The sequence below is a fragment of the Physella acuta genome, unplaced genomic scaffold, assembly GCF_028476545.2.
Source record: "Physella acuta isolate Inbredline_101_S28 unplaced genomic scaffold, ASM2847654v3 ptg001905l, whole genome shotgun sequence".
NCBI classification, from domain to species: Eukaryota; Metazoa; Mollusca; class Gastropoda; family Physidae; genus Physella; species Physella acuta.
The window spans coordinates 108,568-135,149 of record NW_026733410.1 but is presented as its reverse complement, the minus strand read 5'-3'; the positions used below and the strand labels follow the sequence as shown (position 1 = coordinate 135,149).

General features: G+C 39.4%; 1 protein-coding gene across 1 annotated transcript; it reads right to left on the bottom strand.

Moving 5' to 3' along the window:
* Positions 1 to 1,509: 1,509 nt before the first annotated feature.
* Positions 1,510 to 26,581, bottom strand: LOC131931173 (uncharacterized). The gene is made up of 3 exons (XM_059287876.1): positions 26,366 to 26,581; positions 8,105 to 8,230; positions 1,510 to 1,533 (listed from the first exon to the last, which is right to left on the bottom strand). Exons 1-3 carry the CDS (start codon positions 26,579 to 26,581, stop codon positions 1,510 to 1,512), a joined length of 366 nt encoding a protein of 121 aa, XP_059143859.1.
* Position 26,582: the final 1 nt, after the last annotated feature.

Here is a 26,582-nt window from a genome sequence, read left to right as displayed (position 1 = left end):
GCAGACATACTTAGATAGACATGCGTTCGTACACGTACTCAAACATACACTCTCTATGTTTATGGAAATATTATTAAAATGGATGTGAATATATTTATGTGAATATATATATATATATATATATATATATATATATATATATATATATATATATATATATATAGAGAGAGAGAGAGAGAGAGAGAGAGAGAGAGAGTTTCTACCAGGCATCTCTTCGGGGGGGGGGGGGGGGGAGGGACGTAGTCCCCCCAATAAAAGTCTACCGCCCCCCCCCCCCCACGAACAAAATGGAATTTATATAGAAAATATATACTTTTAACCACCCCCCCCCCCCCCGAAAATTTTAGTCCACACCCCCGAAAGTGTCAAGTGCCCCCCCCCCCCCCGGAGAAAAAAGTCTGGAAGAAACACTGTATATTTATATACGACAAGTTGATGTTTTTGACGTAGAAATATCGACGATCAATATATATTTATTTCGCATACGTAATTGAAAACGGTCACGTGGTTAGTTTAGCCTAAGATGGCGGACGTTGAAGGCGGGAAACAGGGTAAAGTACACCGTGGGCGGGCGGCTGAAGCAGACGGCGTCACGGCGGGACGTCTGCGGGATGTTTCAATACAGTAGGACTAACTGACGTCAACGGATGGCATTGGTTCGTCTGGCACCGACCGACTGACCTGTCAGGCGTCTCTCTAGTCCGAGGAATCAGGTTCTCAGCCCTGATTCTTGACATTAGACATACAACGTGAATCATCCGCAGTAAAAAAAAAAGAATCCTATCTTTACCACCTCTCCCCCCCCCCTCACCCCCCCCCCCCCCCCCCGAAAAAAAATCCAAAATCCAAACAGAAAAAAAACATAATCCGGGACAATTACTCTTCATTATGCCTTTAAAAAAATTATTAAATTATATTTACCACAAAAAGTATCCTGTGTACACTACATTATGCTTTTAAAACACTTATCAATAAACTATATTTAGTACTAAAAGAAAACAAGTATACACTACATGATGTTTTTTAAAACTCATAATTACACTCTTATCAAGTTTATCATACCAAAATAATGTTTAAATCAATGTACTAGTTTCATATGTAAAGACTTTTTCTCATTTCGTTTATATCACCAAATATATTTTACAATACTTTCACAATACTTCTACTTATGGATGCCTTCTAATACTTGCACTGCTCAAAGTCATTTCCCAATGCTCACACTTATAATCCTCATGTTTCTAGTCAATCAACGGTCAAACTAAGTTTAAGATGTAGAATATCAAATTATTGCAAGCAAAAAAAAAATATGTAAAAATAGTAAGATTTGATATAAATAAGAATAGTAAGATTTGATATAAATATAAAAAATGGCAGTTGGATTGACAAACGTAACATATAAAGGAGGGATAAAATTTTACAGGAGAGTAGAGTCCCTTGTGTGGGGTTCAAAGGTCACCATCCACTGTGTGTGTGTGTGTTGGGTGAGTACGTCGGGTTGACCCTCCAGAATTATTTGTTACCAAACAGTTGCATCTGGGGAGGATGGGAAAAATAGAGTTTTAATTTATAGGAAACAAAATAAATGGGTACAAAATAGTTTTAATTTATAGCAGATAAACAACATAAATGAGTATATTACAAAAAAAATTAGAGTTTTATTTTATAGCAACAAAATAAATGTGTAGAAAAAATAGTTTTAATTTATAAAAGATAAACAAAATAAAACGTGTACACAACAAAAAAATATTTTTATTTATAAATGTGTACATGAGAAAAAAAGTATAGTCTTTTATATAAACATAAATAAATAATATATATATTATATATAATAATAAATAAATAAATAACTTCTACATAAGCGAGAAATATAGAGCGAAGGTGAGTTGTTTATTCCAGGACAGGAGAAGAATTGTCCTGTTTGTCATGGCAACAAGTAAAATGAAAGGAGTCGGAAATTAAAGTATTGTTTTATCCACAGTTGGGTCACAGCCACAGGTAGCCTACAATATGATCTTGGTCGCAGGTAGACTTACCATTTACCTTAGGTCATCGTAAAATAAAGTTAAAAAGGAAAGTTTCCCAACAATTTGACCAAGGTTATACGTAGGCTACACATGACCAAGTTTACACGTAGGCTACAAGTATCAACGTAAACTGCCGCCATAGCCTAACCATAACCAGACGTTTGACAAGATCAGTCTCTACATTTGTCTAAAAACTAGGACGAACGTTATCTTTGTCAGCCATCACCTAGACCCGGACATTTAAGAAAATTACGTGGAAGCAACACGACACATGGCTATTTTATGGAGCTTTATTTTGCTAAACATAAAACGTGTAAAAAATTAAATTATTTTTAAAAAGCTGAAATTTTTTCTCTAAAGTTAGAACTGTTGTTGAAAAGTAAATTGGCTTTCACATTTTTAAACAGTTGAAAAATAGTTTTCATTATCCTTATTATTATATTAATGATGGAACAGTTGAAAAACTGATTTTTATCTTTAAAGATGGAACTATTGTTGTTTTAAAGATTAAAGTTGTTGAAATTTTTTTTTTTTAAATTAAAAGTTGGAACTATTGATAAAAACATTTTATTTTTAAAGATGGAACTGTTGAAAAGAATTTTTGATTGGTCCTAGAGGCTAAAAATAAAATAAAACGTTGGATGTCGATTTAAAACAGAATGGTTGGAATGAGAAACAAAATGGATATCTCTATTTTTATGTACCCTGGTCTAGGTTAGGGGCTGCTCAAAATGGATGAGTTATTTTGATAATCTGTTTTTTCTATTTGAAGGTGGATGCCAACTTTATAAATCAGGTAAGAAAGATCACCATCTTATGGTTCTAATGAAACAAAAATGACCCAGCTTATGGTTGATTGACCAAAAATGATCATTTTATAAGTTAGGTGCGACAAATTACCACATAAAAATTATGGTTCTATAAAAAGTTGACTAAAACATCGAATAATTCCCAAATAGTTCATGACAAAAATAAATAGACAAGATCCTGCCTTTTATATTATTTCAAGATTTTGAAAATTTAATACATAATTTTATTTACTTTATTATAAATAAACCGGGAGTGATCTCCCCTAAACTTTCTCGAATATTCTTATATAAAACAACAGGGGATGGGAACTCGGGCTATAGACATGATTTTTAATCAATTTTAAATACATAAAGTTTTAAAAATAGAATAAAATCTCGTAGACAAAAGAAGTGCACACCAAGTGAACGCCAAATAAAAGTGCATAATAGTGCGCAATATTATTAGTACTTTAAAAATTTACATTAGTTTTTTCAGAATACGGACAGAATTGCAAAGCCCCAGTTTTTTCAGACTGGATTACACATAAAACCTTTTAATTTTGATAAATCTGGATTGATAATTTTTGCCCGATTAAAATAAGTCCTCTATACTCCGGATGTGATGAAGGACAGGAGTAAAACGGTGAAAACGGTCAAAATTTGATGTTATTTTTGTGCACGATTACAATACTTTCTCTATACTTCGTATATACGAGAAAGTAAAAAGAAAGCAGAAAAGAAACGAAAAAGGTAGACTAACAGAATTATTTCACTATTCGAATTCCGGTTTGCCATTTTATTTTACCAAAAAAGACAACCGAACATCTATTTTAGCCGTAACCATGGCGATGCGTCACAGTATCAGAGGCTGATGAAAGGACAGGTAAGGCAGGTAACTGCTGACAGGCACGCAATGGACGCTGGGATGACGGGACTTGTAGACATGGGTATTATGGAGTCAAGTTAATTAGGTTAGGGGGGATTTGTGGGGGTGGGGGCTAATTGCTTGTATAATGTCAAATTACAGGTTTCCAGGGGAGGGGGGGGTGTAACCCTTTGACTCTTTTATGTGAGTCTGATGGGTACCTGACTCACGTTAAGGAAAGTAAATTCATAGTGCTTACCACACAATCTATATGTCGTGGTCAAGAAACAAGTGAACTATTTAATCTGCTTAGTTGAATCTTTAGGTATGATAGGGTAGTATTTACTTTCTCTATCAAAATTGGAGATGGTAAAAATCTTCAGAAAAGTGTAGAAATATGTGAGGGAACTGGTGGTTAAAGCTGTTTGGAGGACTCTCATCACATGATCAGTTTTTAGCTTTTAGTATTTGAAATAATTTAACTTAGATTCAGCAGCAAAGCAAGAAAATTACGAAGTGACGAGATATGTATTGGGGGGGGGGGGGGGGGGTCTATGACATGTAAAGTATGGAGCAAAGTATCATTACGAAGGTAGATGAGTTGAGAGTCGTTTGTTTTAGTTTTAAGCTTACATCGTTGGTTTAGTGATGTCTCTCTGCTTACAATTTTGACATGGATCCGCCTGGATTCCTTACATTTTCGCACCCTGCAACCTTACTCCTTACATCATTACCATGTAATGATTACATTCCTCCTAAATATCACGCTCATCACGCAGGTTTTAGCTCTGTTAAAAATTCTATCATAAAAACTCATTGAAAATTTCAATGTTGTCACTTTACTAAACACCAATTTTCTGCCAACATTATGGGAACCCTTGATCATTGAGACATTATTCGTATCCGACGCTCTTTGAAGCAGAACATTCTAATTCCATCTTTGTTGTTTGTTGCGTACAGAGATGAAAGGTGTACGTGTATATAAGGTGCACATTACCAAACATGAAGATTGATTAAGTTATTAGAGAAAATATCACGGGGTTGTGTTGAATAGTTGACAATCTTCACTGTGTCTGGACCAGTGCTTGAACTATAAAATAAGTTTATATACAATAAATTTAACTATGAGTTAAGTTGATGCATGGATACATGTAGCTTTAATTACTAGAGGCTGGAACATTTATTTAAAAAAAAATTAAAACCGAGGCTACATAACTTCTGCACACACTTCCATAGCTAGCTCAGCTGTTTTATTGAATAACTAATTATTGCAATTATATAAAAAAGATAATAGCTTCCTCCATCACAACATTACTTAACCACATAACTACATAACTACCTCCACCAATAAACTACCTCAACCACAACACTACATAATTGCCTCAACCCCGGCACTACACAACTACCTCAACCACTACAATACACAACTATCTCCACCACTACACTACATAACTACCTTTGCCACTACACTACATAACTACCCCTGCCTTTGAAATCACTACACCACACAACCACCTCAACCCACTCCATGGCTTTAACTAAGCTCACCACTAGACACATCTGATATCAATCAAACATAGTTTTTCTAGCATCGATCACTCTAATATCCTCATCACCACACTACCACTCACATAAGCACACACACACACACACACACACACACCCTCACACACACACAACCATCACTGAGATGCCACAACCCCAGCCCCCCCCCCCCCCCCCCCACCCCCCATCCCCAACCCCATTGTGTCCTCTAAGTCTACTTAACCCTCTCCTACCCCAACGCACACTGCTTGTTGATGTCGCTGCGCCCGCCTTTCACCATCACGCCACCGCCACTCAAGGGTTAATCATCTTAGCTGTTCTCGTAGGGACGTAACACTCTGAGCAAACACAACAACAGGCTGAAGAGCGGCACAGCCAGGGTTTGCTACGGTTTCATCTAGCGCTTACAAAGCACGGCCGGTCGTGTTTCTTCAGCTGTTTGCGCAGTGCATTCTTTACTTGAGTTATAAAGTAATTAATGCGATCAGTTTTCGTCACTAAAAAATGTAGTCTTATTTCTTTGGAAAATAGTTTTTTTTTTTACTTCAAACAATGAATCGTATTAAATTTCACGGCATTTATGTTCAAAGCTTGAGAAATTGTATCACTAGAAGATTATTAAAAAATCAAAGACGAATAGGGTAGGTGGAGTAGAATTAATACGTGGCAATGGCGTACTGTATGAATTCGCATGTTGGCCTGCTATTAAAATATGAGACTTGATATTTGATATTTGCCCTACGCGCGAGAAAATATGTAAATATGACTTCTTAACAACATATTATATATTAAATGTAGTAACAAAACCAACGAATTTTTTTTTTATGTATAATAAAGTAGAACCTTGCGTTGGTATTCGAATAAAAGTCTTCTAATTTGTATTTTAGCTTCCACTAACTATGTGTCTAACTATAACTCTGGATTTATCGGTAACTTAAGGTTAAATTTAAGGTTTAACAGAAGGTTAACCTGGATGTAGTTCGCTTGTCACGACTGATGTTGGACGTCACGTAAACGTCACCCTGGCAGATAGAAGGTCGGACATGTTGACACGTCATCACGACGTTAAGAAGGCTGTGGGACCATCAGGCAGACGTCAAGCGTCAAGCTGTTATCGTCTGCTGGGCGGGGGGGGGGGGGGGGGTATCTAATGCTACGTGCGTGTCTACTGGATGGAAGCACGGCAGAACAACGCTATGGCCGGACATTCGTCAGGTCGATGCTGTAGCTGGATACAGGTAAGGCCGACGCAATAGCGGAACACCGAACTGAAAGACGCTATAGCGGAACACCGATCTGAACGACGCTATAGCGGGATATAGAGCAGAACGAAGCTATAGTGGGTTATAGACAAGAATGACGCTATAGCGGAATATAAAGAAGAACGACGCCATAGCGGAATATAGTGCAGAACGACGCTATAGCGGGATATAGAGCAGAACGACGCTATAGCGGGATATAGAGTAGAACGACGCTATAGAGGAATATAACGAAGAAGAACGACGCTATTGCGCAACATAGAGCAGAACGACGCTGCAGTGGGATATAGAACAGAACGACGCTATAGCGGGATACATGTAAGATGGACGTTATAGCGGATCACAAAACATAACAAGGTTGTAACGGTGCACATAACAGAACGACGCTATAGACGGGACGTGGTTCAGAACGGCATCTGGCTCAGGTATAAAAATCCCTATAAGAACAACACTGAAGTCGAACACACCGTCAAAAATAAGCTTAAAGCTTAGAACTGTAAAGGGACAGAAACAAATGTCTGCAGGGACGTAGGTGATAACTCAATGGCTTCCTAGCTGGCCACAAACCTAATCCTAACAACAAATACGCGCTGTGTTTTTTCAATCACTCATTTCTTTTTGTTACATGTATTTCTCTCGTTCAGTTTTCCGTCATCCCTTATAGTCTACACATTGCTGTAAGCTAGCGTTCTTGTGTCGGGGTAAGTTAGCGTTGTTGTGTCGGGGTAAATTAGCGTCGTTGTGTCGGGGTAAGTTAGCGTCGTTGTGTCCGGGTAAAATAGCGTCGTTGTTTCCGGGTAAATTAGCGTCGTTGTGTCGGGGTAAGTTAACGTCGTTATGTCGGAGTTGTAAAAAAAACAGAAACAAGGCGTCTTCACATTTTAGATTCCTAATGAACACTCATTAAATGTACTCAAAAAAGTTGTCTTTTTTTATTACCTACTTTTTTCATAATCAGAGCCAGTAGCGTAGCGAGGGGGGACGGGGGGGGGACGACGACATATGACCCCGGGCGCCGACCTTAGGGGTCGCCAAAATGGGTTGGAAAAATAAATTGAAAGGTTGAGGGGGGTGCAAATCGAAAGTTTGAGGGGGGGGGGGGGGTGCAAATCGAAAGTTTGAGTGGGGGGGGGGTGCAAATCGAAATCTCGAGGGGGGGGGGGGGGGTCGCTACGCCTCTTATCAGAGCAGTAAAAAAAAATTCCTAAATATTACCCCCCCCCCCCTCCCCTAAAGGAATGCTAGTACTAATATTGTTAGTATATAGTAGAGGACATCTTGGAGTTTTCGCTCGAATAAAAACACACAGCGATAGGTTATACTTTATTTCTTAAAGAGCAAGAAATATAAAAGGGTATAATGTTTTGTAATGTATTGATGAAAATGAAGACATAATTGTAACTAGTAAGATAGTAAGGAAAGGGACTACACTCTCTTTTAAAATCAAAGCTTCAATGTACTTAAAGTGATTTGAGTCGCTCAAAATTAAAAAAAAGAATAAACAAATTCAGTTCTTTATGTTACAAGTCATCACACCAACACGTACACAACTGTACACACCAATAAACACTAAAAACCGAAATAATACAGACACACACAAACGAAATGAGACGAGGTACTCACCACGCTTTCTCCAAAAGCTTGAAAACTTGGCCGCCGCCCACTCTGCGAGGGTCCCCCTCCCCCCGTCAGCTCCCCGATGCCCAGGGTGCCGAATATACTCCCTCGGCTGCCCCGTCGATCCAGATCCTAATAGAGAACAAACATCACAAAGTATTAGGTCAACAGAAGGTTACCATATCACACCAGCCTAGAGGGCAGATCTACTTTCTTCTAGGTTAATGAAGCGATCTCAGTCCAAAGTTCAGTTGCTATATTGAAAAAGTAAGCTCTTGATTATGTTATTTTAGTCTTTTGTCTAGCATTACACACGTTTGTTATTTTTTTTTATAATTTCAAAATTTGTTTTAGAAGTACGTTACAATATTTAATACAATAGCATACAGACAATAGAAGGTTGCCATGTGACAACAGACGGTTGCCAGGCGACAACACAGGGTTGCCAGGCGACAACAGATGGTTGCCAGGACACAACAGACGGTTGCCAGGAGACAACGCACGGTTGCCAGGCGACAACGCACGGTTGCCAGGTGACAACTCATGGTTGCTAGTCGACAACTAATAGTTGCCAGGAGACAACAAAAGGTTGCCATGTGACAACGTACGGTTGCCAGGCGACAATACACGGTTGATATGAGACAACAAAGGGTTGCCAGGCATAAAGCGGCAGCAGGCGCTTTGATTGAGCCGAGCAGGAGTTAAGCTTGGTGACAACAGAACAACACGCGATCTTTCTGTGGAATTGTCAGACAACAGGATAACACGCGAACTTTCTGTGGAATTGTCAGCGTACCGTCAAGTTATTCAGACTTTGACAGACTTTGTCATGAGTTCATCCTATTCATAACACAGTCATAACACAGTCACATGACAGTCATAACACAGTTATAACACAGTCATAACACAGTCATAACAAAGTCATAACACAGTAATAACATAGTCATAACACAGTCAAAACACAGTCATAACACAGTCATAACACATTCATAACAAAGTCATAGCACAGTCATAACATAGTCATAACACAGTCATAACACAGTCATAACACAGTCATAACACAGTCATAACTTAGTCATAACATAGTCATAACTTAGTCATAACATAGTCATAGCTTAGTCATTACACAGTCATAAAACAGTTATAAAACAGTCATAACACAGTCATAACACAGTCATAACACAGTCACAACAGTCATAACAGTCATAACACAGTCATAACATAGTCATAACACAGTCATAACACAGTCATAACACAGTCATAACACAGTCATAACATAGTCATAACACAGTCATAACATAGTCATTTTAAGTCGAAAACTTGTAAAGTAACTAATGTCTTGATACAGTTCCACAGAGACCAACCCTGAACAAGAAGAAGCAAGGAACATAGAATTTATGCACGTTGGATTTATTCTCTTCTCTGTATCGCTACTAGACTTTGGATGTGCTGCAGTTGGTAATGTTGACCATGTCGGTAAAACATTTTTACCCAGAAGGGTTTCTTATACGAGAAAATTAAAGACGTATTCACCAGAGCATTTAGTGTTTGGTAGAATCTCTACTTGTACACACCCACATCGGCACACACCACTGTCCAGTGATGCATTCCATATAACATTCCTAGCGTCTGTAATGGTGTAATAACGCAACCCAGAGAGTTAACTCTTTAACCCCAGCCTTGACCCAGCCTTGACCCCGTCATTTGACCCGTCAACACTTGGGTCTTTGACATCAGAACACAAAAGATCTGACTTACTACACAACACAATTGGACCAGTGGCGTAGGCAAAGGGGGGTTATAAATGTTTGAACCCCTCCTATCACCAATTCCTGGCTACGCCACTGGATTTGACGCAATTGGACCAGCACTGTGTTTTACGTTGGCCGTGAGTTTCAGAAATACTCTGGCATTTACAAAAACACTCCGGCATATACAAAACCCATTCCGGTATATAAAAAACCCAATCCGGCATATACCAAACCCATTCCGGTATATAAAAAACCCATTCGGGCATATCCCAAACCCATTCCGGCATATCCCAAACCCATTCCGGCATATCCCAAACCCATTCCGGCATATCCCAAACCCATTCCGGCATATCCCAAACCCATTCCGGCATATCCCAAACCCATTCCGGCATATCCCAAACCCATTCCGGCATATCCCAAACCCATTCCGGCATATCCCAAACCCATTCCGGCATATCCCAAACCCATTCCGGCATATCCCAAACCCATTCCGGCATATCCCAAACCCATTCCGGCATATCCCAAACCCATTCCGGCATATACCAAACCCATTCCGGCATATACCAAACCCATTCCAGCATATCCCAAACCCATTCCGGCATATACCAAACCCATTCCAGCATATCCCAAACCCATTCCGGCATATCCCAAACCCATTCCGGCATATCCCAAACCCATTCCGGCATATCCCAAACTCATTCCGGCATATACAAAACCCATTCAGGCATATACCACACCCACTCCCAATAACAAGTGGCGGAATGCATCAGCAGCAGACCATGACCACCACCCAGAGCATTACATCATCAGATTCATTCAACCGTGACAGGCAGACAGACCCGTCATTATCTAATCACACTAATTACCTCCACGTTAAAAGTATTGGATTTGTACTCTAGCGCCCATTTTATTACATTGTACTAAATACGATTCGATTACAACAGTACATTGAACTTTCCTATTGGTCGTGATAATATTATTACGTGTTAGTGTAATAAGGGCAGCAGGCTACTATATTTGACCCAAACCTAAATCTTAATTCTCCCCTTAATCTTTTTCAAAATCACTTAGGTTTACGATAACGAAAACACCAACACACTAAGTAGAAAAGTATCGTACTGGATGATTACCGGTGTGCGAATACGTAATCGGTTACAGCCAGAAGGTCAGCGCCTATACAATATTTAGTGTTGACTTCGATTCGTGTAAAAAGCGCCAACAGAACAACATAGTATCGTATGGGTATGTTAAATGTCGATTCCAATGTTAGGGGTAATGAATAGACTTAGGGTTATTATCAGAGTAAGGACATTGATCATGGAGAGATAAGGATTTAGTTTTGGTTAAGAGACAGGTTAGTGACAGGGTGGAGGGTTGCAGAATCTGTAGCGCCGAAAAACGTCCTGCCGATGTTTTGATTATACATTTTACAAAATATATAGATTATACTGTACAGGTCATAATACAATCAATGGGTTCCATGACTAATGATCTCAGATAAAATATACCAGACCAAATATCCCACGGACAAAAGATCTCAGGACATTTGACCTAAGATCTTTTGTCCTGAGATCATTTGTGTTGAGATCATTTGTCCAGAGATATTTTGTTCTGAGATCTTTTGTCCTGAGATCATTTGTGTTGAGATCAGTTGTCCTGTCACCTATCAATGTAGTGGTCTGTATTACTATTTCAAAATATTCCTTCAGTGTTATCTCCCGTGGTGGTATGTACCGCATGGTTACATGGTAGGATACCGGTGGGCGGGGTTTCTCTCCGATAGTTGTCTCTTGGGGAGGGGGGGGGGGAAAGGGGGGGTTGAGACTTTGAAGGGGCAGATTTAAACTTCAGATGGATAAGAGTTGGGGGGGGGGGGAAGGGTAGGACAGGCTGAAGTTTTTGTATATAAACAATGTTTCTTTCGATGGGGGGGGGGGGAGGAGGAGAAAGATGGTAAATGTGCTTTGGGAATGGGTAACGGGAGGGGAAGGCAAAGAGATGCCATATTATCAGTAAATTAAGCCAGTTATGACCTCTTTTGTCTTCCCGAGGACGCCCGAACTCTCCGTTCCAGACCTGATCATCTCTACACGAGTGTGTGTGTGTGTTTGTGTGTATGTGTGTGTGTGTTGGTAGAGGGGAGGTGTAAACATCTCAATTCCATTTCGTTAATCCACCTATGGATACTTATGGCTTCCACTGTCCGCAAAAAAAAAGACAATATAGATAACAATCAAAGCAGCAATTTAAAAATGTGATTTTACAAATGACATCGTAGACACCATTAGCTTTACAAACAAGGCAATACGGTTTGATTTCTATTCAGTAACCCGATAGGCTCCCCACAATAGACAGCATCAAAACTCTGCAATCTCTCGCCGATCAACACATTTTGATGACGTAGTTAACAACCTATCCTCCGATCGCAATCTGTTACGTAATGAAATCTAAATCTTTCATTCATTCCCGTCATTCCGCGCGACTTAACACGCTCCGGTCGATGCCGGTACAGTTATATAATGGCGGCCGGCAATTAACGTGATTGCCGTGTGCCGGTTTCCGGTTAATCGGTTGTTAAATGGTAGATATGACGATACCGTAATGACGTCATATCAAATCAACATGATGAGTGTGACGTAGGTTCTGGCGTCACGTGTTCTACTCAAGCCGGAAGCTGTGACGTCACTTCCGTTATAATAAACACGTGATTCAACATTGGACGCTTGATTTGCTCACCAAGTGTACAAGTTATTGACCGCTCATAGCACGTGCAAGCTTGAAGCTGATAGCAACAACGTTTTTGTTGTAGTTATCACAGCACCACAACATCTGCGTCTGTGTAACTAAGGAAACGGTAATTTACAGCGCTCAACTTTTCTAGAAATTTAAACGTGTATAAAGGGATAATAACAGAGTTGTGAAAGGAATCAGTCAATGTCACTTTCAGACTATTTTTTTCCGGGAAGGCATACGTAAATTTCCGGTAAAAGTACATATGTCCTACACAAGTTGTATGTTTTTCTATTTCGCACCCCCCCCCCCCCCCCCGACGAGTTGCCTGAAAGAAATACAAAGTTCTTCTAAATGGACCATATACATACATATTTCAGCTACCGGAGTGAACTTTTACATCGGTCAGAGAACAAATGATCATCGGAGATCATTTGTCATGCACTCTAAAATCCATTCCCCGGTACAATATATGCAAGAAAACATTCCTCAACCTCTACTTTGCAACATTTTCTTCACCTCTTTGTTGAGTCGAAACGCAACAACGATCTAAAAAAAAGGACCCTGACTTGTATTAGAACCGCGGACCTTCCTGTGTTGATCCCATATAATAGACATATGCAGCCCATCCCACTTGAACCTTAAATTTTGACAAGATGTGTATTCAGTAAGCTGAAAATTTACAAACTTGTTTATCATTGGTCTCAAACGTTGTCTACATGATATAAGGCTAGGAAAAATCTAAGGGACTTGTAATTTAACCGGTTTTTCTTTGTTTCTAATTTAACCGGTTTGTCTTTGTTTATTTTTCTTTGTCATCTGCTGGAGCCTAACGTATAGTTTTAAATTAACAAAGATTTTGTTCAAAGCAATTTGTCCTGCGTTGTTATAAACATGCCTTAAAAATTGACTTTGAATAAATAAAAAACAATATATATATATATATATATATATATATATATATATATATATATATATATATATATATATATATATATATATTGTTTTATACATATATATATATATATATATTATAATCCTGTTATAGTATAACTAGGTTATTTTTTCTTCTCTTTGATCAGCCCAACACAAAGACCAAACTATAATGCCTTTGGTGTTTTTTTTTCCTTTTATCAGTGTTGCTTTTATTTCTTTCTTCTCCAGAACTGGGGGGAAATCTCTGGCTTAAAATGGTCTCATTTATAATTCCATTTTTCTCTCCCACGGCTGTCCATATCTCCCACATCCATCGTATTGCGCACCATTGTGTGTGTGTGTGTGGGGGGGGGGGGGGGTAATTTGATGGCATTCATACACTGAGTCGGGCGATCGCAAACCTTGACCTTGGCGGGATCGTTAAGTTTTGCATGTTGAGGCATGTTAGGGCTCTTCAACGATGTTTGTCTGTGTGTGTGTACGTGTGTGTGTGTACGCGTGTATGTGTGTGTGTGTGGTGTGGGTGTGGGAGACTGCCACTAGCTCTCGTATATTTGACGATTTGGAAAACGTTGTTGTGTGGTTAAATTATAAACGGTTCCTATCAGGATGGTAAACGGTTTAAGGCTCGTTCATTATGTATTGTGATGGCGGATGGTTGCTGAATTATACATCAGTGTTAGTGGGGTTGGCAATAGGTCGGAACTTGTAACTGAGTTTGTGGGGTTGGTGGACGGTTGGAGAATAAAGGAGAACACACCAACCTCTTGTATATTTGCTTAACCAATGACGAGCGAACGTTAAAGGATGGTTGGTTTAAATTTCAATGTTACACTAAGTAGTGCTAGACAAGAAAAAAACGCGCCAATGTACTCTCCACTAAATTTACTGCTAGTACACTTATCTCAGTTAATATGTTAGAAAAATCTCTCTAAAAAGTCTTTTTTACACACATAAAGTGGTTTTTTTTAAACGTCATAAATATTTTTTTTTACATCCGTACAGAGAGAGTGCTGATTACGACTTCGACATTTTTAACTTGCGCGTAATTTTTTTTCTTGCTGAGATCTTGGTGCCGTATTCATGCATCGGCCACTTCCGGCGGAAGCTCGCGTCCCATTTGGAGAAAACGTGTCATTTTTTTTGTGGACGGTTCTTTTTGCTCACACGAATTTCTGCGTGCTAATTTTTGTGCGCAATTTTAATTTAGTGCTTTTCAAGATTTATCTTTGACTATAATAGAAACAGACGATGATCAGACGACAGCAGTTATTGAATGGTTTAAAATGAATGAAACTGCGTATGATTAGAGATGCGAATGTTTATTCAAAGTCTTTATTAAAAACTTGAAAATGTAGTGGCTTAATGATAATTTAGTGTATGGTTTATATGACCCAGACAGCATAATAATATACGTACCACATTTCAGAACATCATTTTAAAAACAATACACCAGATGAATAAAACCACATCACACCACATAATACATAAACCAATATAACATAGGAACAACTACACAATCCGTAAAAAATATACCACAAACGAATAGACCACACAGCACTTAAACAACAATTTACACGTACATAAACTAACAACATACCACACAGTTTAAGAACAGACACACCACTTAATAAATAAACCTGCACAACTGTCATAAACTGACCATTACAAACGATTTAACACACCTCACACTACAAAACGCAACACTACACACTACAAAACCAGCACATCAAACACTGCAAAAACCAACGCATAACACACTGCAAAAACTACAACACATAACACACTACAAAAACGAACACACCACACTTACAAAACCCAACAAATCCTCACACCTCACACTACAAAAAACGATCACATCACACTACTTGCACCTACTGACATAAGATCACACCTACCCCACATACATGTAACCCTACACTAGCCTTGTTGAATGTCAAACACATATATCAAATATAAAAAAAATGATCGCGTGGACTACCATAGTTTTATCTATATACTAGTCCTGGTTTAATTATATGTCAAACAACTGTATCAAATATCATTAAAAGATCGTTTGAACTACCGTAGTTTTATCTATAGAGAAATCATCAGAACAGTCACCTTATCGAGTTTCACTGTTAAGGTCTAAATGTACTGGGTACAAAGGCATCACATAGGTGAAACTTGTCCATAGCGTCACACCAAAATAAGTTAATTAAAGACATCCTTTTAAAGGTTCATTTTAAGACAATGAACTATTTTGAAAATAAATAATTAAAAAAACTGAGTTTTTAAATATATCTCAGCCATATACATGGAGCGACGTGGTAGGGTAGAAGAGCGATTGACCACAAGACCATATCAAGTTTTGACTGCACTAGGCATTGTTGAAGTTGTTTTAGGCTATAACCTTATTAAAAATTGGAAGACAACATTAAGGGATAGACGAGTTTAACAATGGGAAAGGCTATGAGGATCGCCAGAGACAAAGAAGAATGGAGAAATAGAGTCAAAAGGTCACTTGCGGCGCCCCTGCGGTCAAGTGTTTGTTTTAGACTTTTTTCTCCAGAGAACATTTTCGAGGGTGGGGTGGGGGCGACTAAATTTTCCGGGACTGGACGGGGGTGGGGTGGGGGGGGGGCGTACACCGGTAACAGTATATACTTTCTATATAAATTCCATTTCGTTCGGGGTTGGAGGGGGGGGGGGGGGGCGTTATACTTTCTTCCGAGATGCCTGGAAGAAACTCTGCTACGGTCTATCTAGACCACATCACAGAAGGACAACTTTTTAAAAATGTACTTGACAGTATCTCGCATGTGTTGAGTGGCTTTTAAAAAAAATCAATCAATATCAAATGTCGGCAATCATCAGATCACCAAACTGGTCGATGATTGAACATCGTATATCGCATGCTGGATCTAATTTCAAAACGAGGCTGTCATAAACTCAAAGATCAAAGGGATTTTCCCCCTCTTCAGTGTCCCACTGGCGTGGTTCGTTATTCAAATCAAGATCTGTTGACTTCAGGCGAATAGGATCGAAATCTGATCTATTGACTTAAGGCGGCTAATGATGAGATCTAGATATGTTATATGTAGCTATAGAAGAGACTTGACTACACAAAAAAAGTAAAGTTCACTTTTCGAACCTGACGGTCCAAGGCCCAAATGAACTGGAGTTCACCTGTTTCTGTGACCACGGCTTATGAAAGGATAGTGTGGCCAGCAATATGACCAGCCGTCTTTACTTTCCCCAATGCGATTCAGGTACCCATTACAGCTGGCAGGAATCAGGGACGCTCTATTGAACTGAACTTGGATTGGAACTCGAGACTTTTGGGTTAGCCGTCTAGTGCTCCACCGCTAGGCCACGCCGTTCCATCTGATACAGAAGGAACCTAAAATTGTTCAAATTCCAGGTGCTCGTCACTCTAAACATTGTTTCCCTCCATCATTGACAATCACTCTACAGAGAGTTCCAAAGCACTCCATAGAGAATTCCAACGACTCACTGGAGAGTTTTAATAGCGACATTAATTATCTCGTTATCTAATTTAAAACGCCAGTGTCATTAAAGGGTTGTTAGTCTCTCATTTCGGAAAGATTTATGTAATGATTCTTCTACTCAACAACCTTTCAGAATCCATAAAGATTCAGGTGCGCTGTAGCCATTGATACGTTAGGGAAATCTATTTTTGAAGCTACATCAACTAGATACTGCTACAAGTCTTAGAACTGGGCTAAACTATCCCGCCATTTTGTAGATCTCAAGTCAGATCTCATCAGCAGACGTGTGCTTTGGGGTATCTGATCATCATTTGAAATACTCACGCGGTGTCTTAAAATATCACTGGACATAATCCAGAGCGAATTACTGGGTCTTAGGACAAGGGTTAAACGAACTAGAAATGCTTACAGCAGTCCAAGATAAGCAAACGTCAAGAAGATTCTCCATAGGAGAGATACCAACCAAATATAGACCAGATAACCAAATTTTTTCAAAACTGCGAGATAAACAGAAGTAACAAAGATCTGATAAAAAGATTTTTAAAATTAATCTATATAAAAGACGTGGGTACAAAATATAAATCAATCAGATGTTTTTTAAAGTAAATTTAGACATCGCACTATTCAAAATCATTGGGGGAGGGAGGTTCTAGCAGTGAAGGCAAAAGAGAGGGCGTCCAAGCAGAGGCGTAGCTACCCTTCCCGGTGCCCGGGGACAAACTTTTCGATTTGCACCCCACCCCCTCGAGATTTCGATTTGCACCCCCCCCCCCCTCTCAAACTTTCGATTTGCACCCCCCCCCTCGACATTTCGATTTGCACCCCCCCCCCCCTCAAACTTTCGATTTGCACACCCCTCAACCTTTCAATTTATTTTTCCAACCCATTTTGGCGCCCCCTAAGGTCGGCGCCCGGGAACATATGTCGATTTTGGTCTTATGTGATTTCTTTCAAAATATAAATTTTAAGGGGGGAGGCTCCGGTAAAAAAAACAACATTTAAATACTCGTTAGAAAACAGTTATTTCTTTACAGCTTTATTAAGATACATCCGCACATGCATCTCCACTAAAAAAAGAGGTGGACAAATCTTGGTAACTATGACAACGGCGGCCATCTTGAAACACTAACCCCCTCGTAGGTTTTCCACCATTCATAAAATATTATATTTTATGCCCAACAAGTAATGAATTCATAATCTTCTTCCATATTTTATGGTACTCAGTTAAAATTTAAAGTGCGTTTCTTCAAAATAATTTATTATGAATTTTCAAAATTTGTGTACGTTCAAAACACTGAATTTTGGGGAATTTTGTGGCATTTAAAAATGTTGACCCCCCTTCCCCCCCCCCCCCCCTCCCGGGAGAAAAAAGTCTGGAAGAAACACTGCAATTAAACAAAAAAATTCTAGCGTACGCCGATGACACAGCATTTACCCTCCAAACCGAAAAATCTATCATTCTAATAACAGACACTTTCCTTGACTTTGGGCTGGGTAGCGGGTTAAAAATTAACCTAATGAAAACCCAAATCAAGGGACTTGGACGTTGGATCAACAAACCAAATTACCCACTCAACCTGATAGGTACAAAAAAAAATTAAAACTTTACGGCATAACCTATTACAACAACCCACACGCCAAAATAACGATGACGAATGTAAGCAAGTCTCAAGCAAAATCCAAAACGCCATAGCCCTTTATTAGTTTAGCTCAACAACAACTTTGCAAGGTCAGGGGTCGACAATCTTTTGGGACGGAACAAAAGTTACAATCTACACAATTTCAAACATTTTAAAGAGCCACTAACATTTTATGTGCTCTTCGCTATAGGAAAGCATGGAACCATTGCCACGGGGCTGGCCACAGCACAGTTGTGGGGCTGGGTCACAGCACAGTTGTGGGGCTGGGTCACAGCACAGTTGTGGGGCTGGGCCACAGCACAGTTGCGGGGCTGGGCCACAGCACAGTTGCGGGGCTGGGCCACAGCACAGTTGTGGGCTGGGCCACAGCACAGTTGTGGGGCTGGGCCACAGCACAGTTGTGGGGCTGGGCCACAGCACAGTTGTGGGGCTGGGCCACAGCACAGTTGTGGGGCTGGGCCACAGCACAGTTGTGGGGCTGGGCCACAGCACAGTTGTGGGGCTGGGCCACAGCACAGTTGTGGGGCTGGGCCACAGCACAGTTGTGGGGCTGGGCCACAGCACAGTTGTGGGCTGGGCCACAGCACAGTTGTGGGGCTGGTCCACAGCACAGTTGTGGGGCTGGGCCTCAACACAGTTGTGGGGCTGGGCCTCAGCACAGTTGTGGGGCTGGGCCACAGCACAGTTGTGGGGCTGGGCCACAGCACAGTTGTGGGGCTGGGCCACAGCACAGTTGTGGGGCTGGGCCACAGCACAGTTGTGGGGCTGGCCACAGCACAGTTGTGGGGCTGGGCCACAGCACAGTTGTGGGGCTGGGCCACAGCACAGTTGTGGGGCTGGGCCACAGCACAGTTGTGGGGCTGGGCCACAGCACAGTTGTGGGGCTGGGCCACAGCACAGTTGTGGGGCTGGGCCACAGCACAGTTGTGGGGCTGGGCCACAGCACAGTTGTGGGGCTGGGCCACATGACCAGCGGCTGTAAGCTGTCCATATACGTTCTACCCCTGTGGCGTCGCTAGGCCGGGCATCACCCGGTGCGGAACCTCATGGTGTCCCCATAGGATATATAAACATATATATATATATATATATATATATATATATATATATATATATATATATATATATATATATATATATATATATATATATATGTGTGTGTGTTTATATATATATATATATATATATATATATATATATATATATATATATATATATATATATATATATATATATATATATATATATATATATATATATATATATACATATACCTATTAAGCAACGTTTTAATGGTAAATTATTAGATATGGTGACACCCTTACACTTACCAGTAACTGAAAATATTCAACTTAACATCTTTTCCTCTGTAAATTTTGCAGTTGATGTCACCTTCGGGTGATACTGATAGCTTTATAGTATGTACAGTTAACAATAATGATGATTATCTAAAGTAGGTTATTTATACAGTTGGATGTAGCATTCTTTTCTCTATAGTTTGCAGGTTTACGTCATGGTGTCATCCCCACCCTTGTCGGGATTCGTCAATTTTATTTTATTTTTAGTTTATCCCTGCCAGATAAATTTTCATCAGAATGTGTTTGTCTTTGAATGACAGTTCTATATTAGTTGTCTGACATTGTTTATTGTCTTTGAATGACAGCTCTATATCAGAACAGTAACAAAATTTTAAGTTCATCATCAGGTGCCTGACGTGGTCTGACGACTGTTCGGCTCTAGTGTAACCAATAGAACTGGGTTATACTTTTTGTTTCCTTTCCAGTTGTTCGGCCTTGTCAGAAACAGAAATTCGGTCTGCCGACGTATAGTGTAACCGCAGCCTAAATGGTGTCACCCGGTGCGGTCCGCACCCCCTGCCCCCGTCTACTCCACCTATTCTCATTTTATTTTAATTTTTTTAAAAATTGTTTTTGTTTTTACAGTTTGATTTTTTTTTGAGGTTTGAAAATAATATAATTAATATGGAACTGGAGAGCCGCATAATGACATCAGGGGAGCCGCATGCGGTTGGCGAGCCGTAGGTTGCCGACCCTGTGCTAGGTCGTTTATTTTTAATTATTTATTTATTTATTTATTTAAGAAAAAGTTTATTTTTATTTATAAACGAGACACCTAATTATCACCAGGAATTTAACAACGTCTCAAGATCATAAAAGTCTATAAAAGAGTAATAATTCACAAACGTTAATGTTCTTTATTTTAAAATAGAATCAGTAAATAAAATAAAATTGCAATAAATATAAACAATTTGTAAAAACTATATCAATCGGTTATTTAAAGTTTTTAATTACGTATTAAATAGTTTTTTTTGTTTTTTGTTTTGTGACAACTAATTTTTCAAAAATATTAAAGAACATTGTAAAACGTTGTTTCCCTTGAAAATTTCAAATAAGTAGATGGGAAGTAAGGAATAAAAATCAAAATTAAATGTAATTATTTCAATTTGTTAGCCTCGCAATTTTTTAGACAATTTTTAGACAATTTTTTTTAATTATTAAAAGGAATTTTATTATTTTAACAACAAGCATTACATTTTAACTTCATTACACGAATTTTTTAAACTAGTTAGTATCAAAAGTCCTGCAGGAAATATAACATTTTCTGCATAAATTCTATCTTGTTAATTTACACCAACACTGGCATGATTTAGTTGTCAGAAATTCATATTCAAATGGTTGAATACTTAAGAGATTCAACATTTGAATCAGAAAGAAAAATAATGTTTAATGCATTTTCTTGAATTATTCTCTTTCGGCTATATCTTTAACAAAGCACTTATTTGTATTTGTTTCGTTAGGTTCCAACAATATTACAAGATGATTCATTAGACCAATCTTCAAAATCGGTAATTTAAATATTGCTAATTTTCTCGTCTATCGTGGCCGCATAAAGGTGAACTCGATCATGGTGTAATTTGGTTGTGCGTTGGAATTTCCTGTTAATTTGCATCATTATTTTCTTAAATTAATAGGCCTAGCACGTCAACGTTCTGTTAATTGTGAAACTGCATGAGATATAAACAAGGAGTAGTCTTAGCATGAGCTAGGTATACCAGGAACCTGACCAATCACATGACCAACTAAAGACCACGTGATACACAGCTTCCTTGGACCGACAATTGTGAAAAAAATTAATCATGCCGTAATCTCATGGTCAGTCTTTTCCTGAACCATAAACATTTATTGATTAATTTAATGTACAAATCACGTGACATGATCATTGACCCCATGACCTATAACCAGAGGCGTAGCGAGGGGGGGGGGGGGGGGGCGGGGGGGGGGGGGGCGGACCGCACCGGGTGACACCAAATAGGGGGGGGGGGGTGACACCAAGGTAAAAAATAGCAAAATATATAGAGAAAAACTTGAGGGGGAGGGGGTGCAAATAAAAAGTTTGAGGGGGGGGGGGTGCAAATCAAAAGTTTGAGGGATGGGGTGCAAATCGAAAGTTTGAGTAGTGGGGGGGGGGGGTGCAAATCGAAAATTTTAAAGTTTGTCCCCGGGAAGGGTCGCTACTTATCTGGGGGGGGGGGGGGGGGGTGTGACACCATTAAGTGCCGCACCGGGTGACACCCGACCTCGCAATAAACCTGAACAATAAACATTTATTGATTAATGCAACGTACAAATCACGTGACATGATCCATGACCCATGACCTCATGACCATAAAACCACATGACCACATCGCCGTGACCACATGACCCTGACACCTGACCCCCTGATCCTATGACTCATGACCTATGCCTACATGACATCTATCCCCCCCCCCACCACCACCCCCAGACAACTTGATTCACCTAATGAATTCTTAAACTCATCATTTCATAACTTGATGACCCATGGTGACATGACCCCTGACCCCTGATCCTATAACCTATGACTGCAGGACATTTATACCCCCCCCCCCCCCACCCCCAGACAACTTGATTCACCTTATGAATTCTTAAACCCATAATTTCATAACACAATGACCCTTGATAAAAATAATTCCCGACCTTTAACCCCTTAAATCAAAAACTCACATACTGCATACCCTTTGACCTTTTGACCTTCGACCATACAACCACCTACACCAGGGGTCGGCGGAAGAGCCAAAAGTTACAATTTTCAACATTTCCCTGGTTTTAAAGAGCCACTAACATTTTTTTATTTCAAATATTTTATTATTTTATTAAGATTATTAGTATTTGTTCAAGGAGCTGGAGAGCCGCATCTTGATATCAAAAGAGCCGCATACGGCTCGCGAGCCGCAGGTTGCCGACCCCTGGCCTACACACTTAACTCTCCTCTCTTAACTTAAAATATATTTCTAGAAGAAAATAATAGGAAACGGCTTTTATATGCACATATAAGAAATCAAATACAGAGCATCTGTAATCATTTATGTTTATCAAAATTTCTTTTAAAGACGTATATGTCTCCATTAAAATACATATTATGGAGCAACTTTCATTGTGAATTTTAAAGTAGTAATGACAATAATATTTACATATTTTTTTTTGCGTTTAAAAGGATATTCAGAAACATTTAAAAAAATGCAATGTAGATATTAAATACAGCATTGGGATCAGCAGATATTTAAAGCTTTTATAGAAAAAACACGGTGCAAAAAATGTTGGGCTTTTAGCGCAAGACATGTTTAGAAAATAACACGCATTTCAACAAAGCGAAAATCACTTGCAACGAACACATAATCAAACAAACAAACAAACAAACATACAAGCACATGCTTCGTGCTGTGAAGTGGTGAGTTAAGAAAAATAATGCAAGACAAGACACAACTCACTCGCAAGTCATGTGACATATCTAAATTTAATCAGTGTAGAAATTGACGAAATTCAGCAGTCAATTATGTATTGAAATATTTTTTTTAGTCCACTTCATTTTATGATATCAATTTATAATTAGCACAACGTACTAAACAGGAATAAGAATATATATATATATATATATATATATATATATATATATATATATATATATATATATATATATATATATATATATATATATATATATATATATATATATACACGTGTGTATGTGTTAAGTTAGATACGTAGTATAGTGTCCGGTGTGATGTTGTAGAAAGAAATATTTTGTCTTCTAAAAATCAACACTTTGGTAGACAGTAAGCCGCGTCTGAGAAAATCTATAGCCTAGTGGGGTCAGCTGGTCCACTTCTGACGTACGCACGGCCACTGTTTAATACAGGAGTAGTTTTTTGCCTAAGCCCAACTAATGAGATTCTAATTTCTCTCTAAACAGAACCCTCTTCCTCTCTCTACCTCCCCACCCCCATCCACCCCACCCCACTCCGTACCCAATCCTATCAGAAGTGAACACGTTCGAAAACAAATTACTAAGTCATCACTAGTTTGTATGTGTGATCGTGTGTATTTGAGTGTGAGGGTTAGTATCTGTTTGAGTGTGGGCGTTAGTGTGTGTCTCTGTAAGTGTATGAGTGTGTATGTATATATGTGTGTGTCTTGGATAGTTGTTATTCTACACTCAGAGGCGTATCGATGGGGGGGGGGGGCAGGGGGTACATATGTCCCCGGGCGCCGACCTTAGGGGGCGCCAAAATGGGTTGTAAAAACAAAGTAAAATGTCATTTTAGCTGCGCTTTTGCATTATAAATAATTTGAGGAGGGGGGTGTGCAAATCGAAAGTTTGAGGGGGGGGGGGGGTGAAAATTGAAAATTTGCTCCCGAGGGGGGCGCCAAATTGAAAGTTTGTCCCCGGGCGCCGGGAAGGGTCGCTACGCCTCTGTCTACACTAAAAGCAACACATACCAAAATTAAACTCTAAATAATAATGAGTGCTCAGTTAAGTTCGCCAAGTTTGATATACTCAAATGCCACTAGGCTTATCGTTTAGGAAAACCTATGTCAATCTACAAAAACCGTATGTCCGATACGCACTATATTAAGTAAAATGTAGGGTAAAAACTACTGCTGATTCGCTTAGACGCGCCCAAGACAAACTGGGTACGAGAAGTAGAGTTTGTCTATTTCAATTACCTCGGGGAGGGGGGGTTAATGTGGTCAGCCCTATACCCAACTTTCTTAGCTTCCCTAACGTGAGTCAGGCACACATCAGAGCTAGGCTATGGAACGGTCAACATACTCGAGTTCTGGTATTCGAACTCGAGGCTTTCAGGTTCGTGTACTATACCATCCGGTCCTCGTAAAAATTGAGCACCAGCATAGTCAACAAGCAAATGCAATGAGCACCTTGCACATCAGTTGAGCACTTAGCACATCAACGAACTCGAAGCCAATTAAGACTTAGCTCATCCGTTAAGCACCTAGCCCAACCTTTGAGCACCCAGTATACCCGCTGAGCACCTAACCGATTGAATGAGCACCTAGCACATTCAGTGAGCACATAGCACATCCTCTAAGCACCTTGCCCATCTATTAAGCACCTATCCCAGTTGATGAGCACTATTCAATCGGTACTTTGCCTACTCAATCAGCATTTTGCCTATTCAATCACACCTTGCCTATTCAATCACACCTTGCCTACCCCTGGGTAAACTGCCGCTGATCCCCCATTCACTATACCCAGACACATTGATTAGGATCAATCCTTTAAAACATCCTCTCCCCCGTTACGGCTGACTGAATAAAAATAGCAACACAAACCACCACGCCTCACCGCTTTCAATTACCAGTAATGCGACGACACGTTTTTTTTTCAAACCCTCAATTTTCACAAACCCATTTACCCTCACTTTTTTTTATTCAAAAAAAAAAAAAAAAAAAAAGAAAAAAAAATCTGGATTAAAGCGCGAAGTACCAAATTTTTCTCTCTCAATATCCTAAGCGACACTAACCAGACAGTTGTACTGTATGTATAGACGGGCCGCCCAGAAGGATTTCAATACATGCAGACGACAGTCACGTGGTTAGCGAATCCAAAAATGGAAGTCATTTGTGAAGAATTGTGGGGAAATAACGAGTGGGTTGGTGTGTGTACTTCCGGTTTGTTTAAACGTACCAGCCCAGACTGCCCATAGAATGGGGAGGTTAAGTAATGGATGGGTTATGGGATGGTCGTGACGTCATCTTGTGATTACAAACTGGTTGTAAAGGTGAATCCTCCGGATTATAAAAAAATCGATATTTTAAAAGAATGAAAGCTTAAGCCAAGTCGCTTGACATTTGTTTTTTAAAAGAGAAAACTACAATAATGCTATTCTTTTAAAAAATGATCTCCAGATTTTAAAAATCTGTAATTTTTGCTAAATGGATTTTATTTTAACTTTGAAAAAACAATAAATTTACATTTCTTTTCCTATTAATTTTAATGTAATTAAAGAACGCGGATAAATTATTTGTTTCTGTCTAATTTATAAGAAAAAATGCGTGAAAAAGAACTCACTTTTATAATGTGATGTGTGCATATTTAAATATATTAATCTTGTGTTGCATTAAAAAATAGACATTTGAAGTTTTTAATAAAAATGAATGTATCAATAAAAAACGTGACGGTACGTATAATACACGAGGTGTTACGTAAGCAAGAATAAAAATAAAAATAAAATTAGGGAGTATTAAAAAACATTGACCAATACTGCAATCAGCGAAGCAGAAAAAAAAAAGATATAAGGCAGATTAAATTGATAATGATAACAACATTGGAAAAGGGGAAGTTACTAGGACACCGACCAGAACAGGGGAGACAACTTACGGGTACTACTAGAGGCCCCAGGCTGTGGGTACTACATCGTCGAGGGCGTTCTGGCTTCTCATCGCCGAAGCAACCGAACGGGAAGACCCCAAGACTATGGGTGCTTGGGCGCCGGGGCTTCTCCCCGCCCTCTCCGAACATGGAAATGGGCAGGATGCCCACGCTATGGGTGCTGGGGCGCCGACTGTCGGCGGACACCGGCAGGATTCCAGCCATG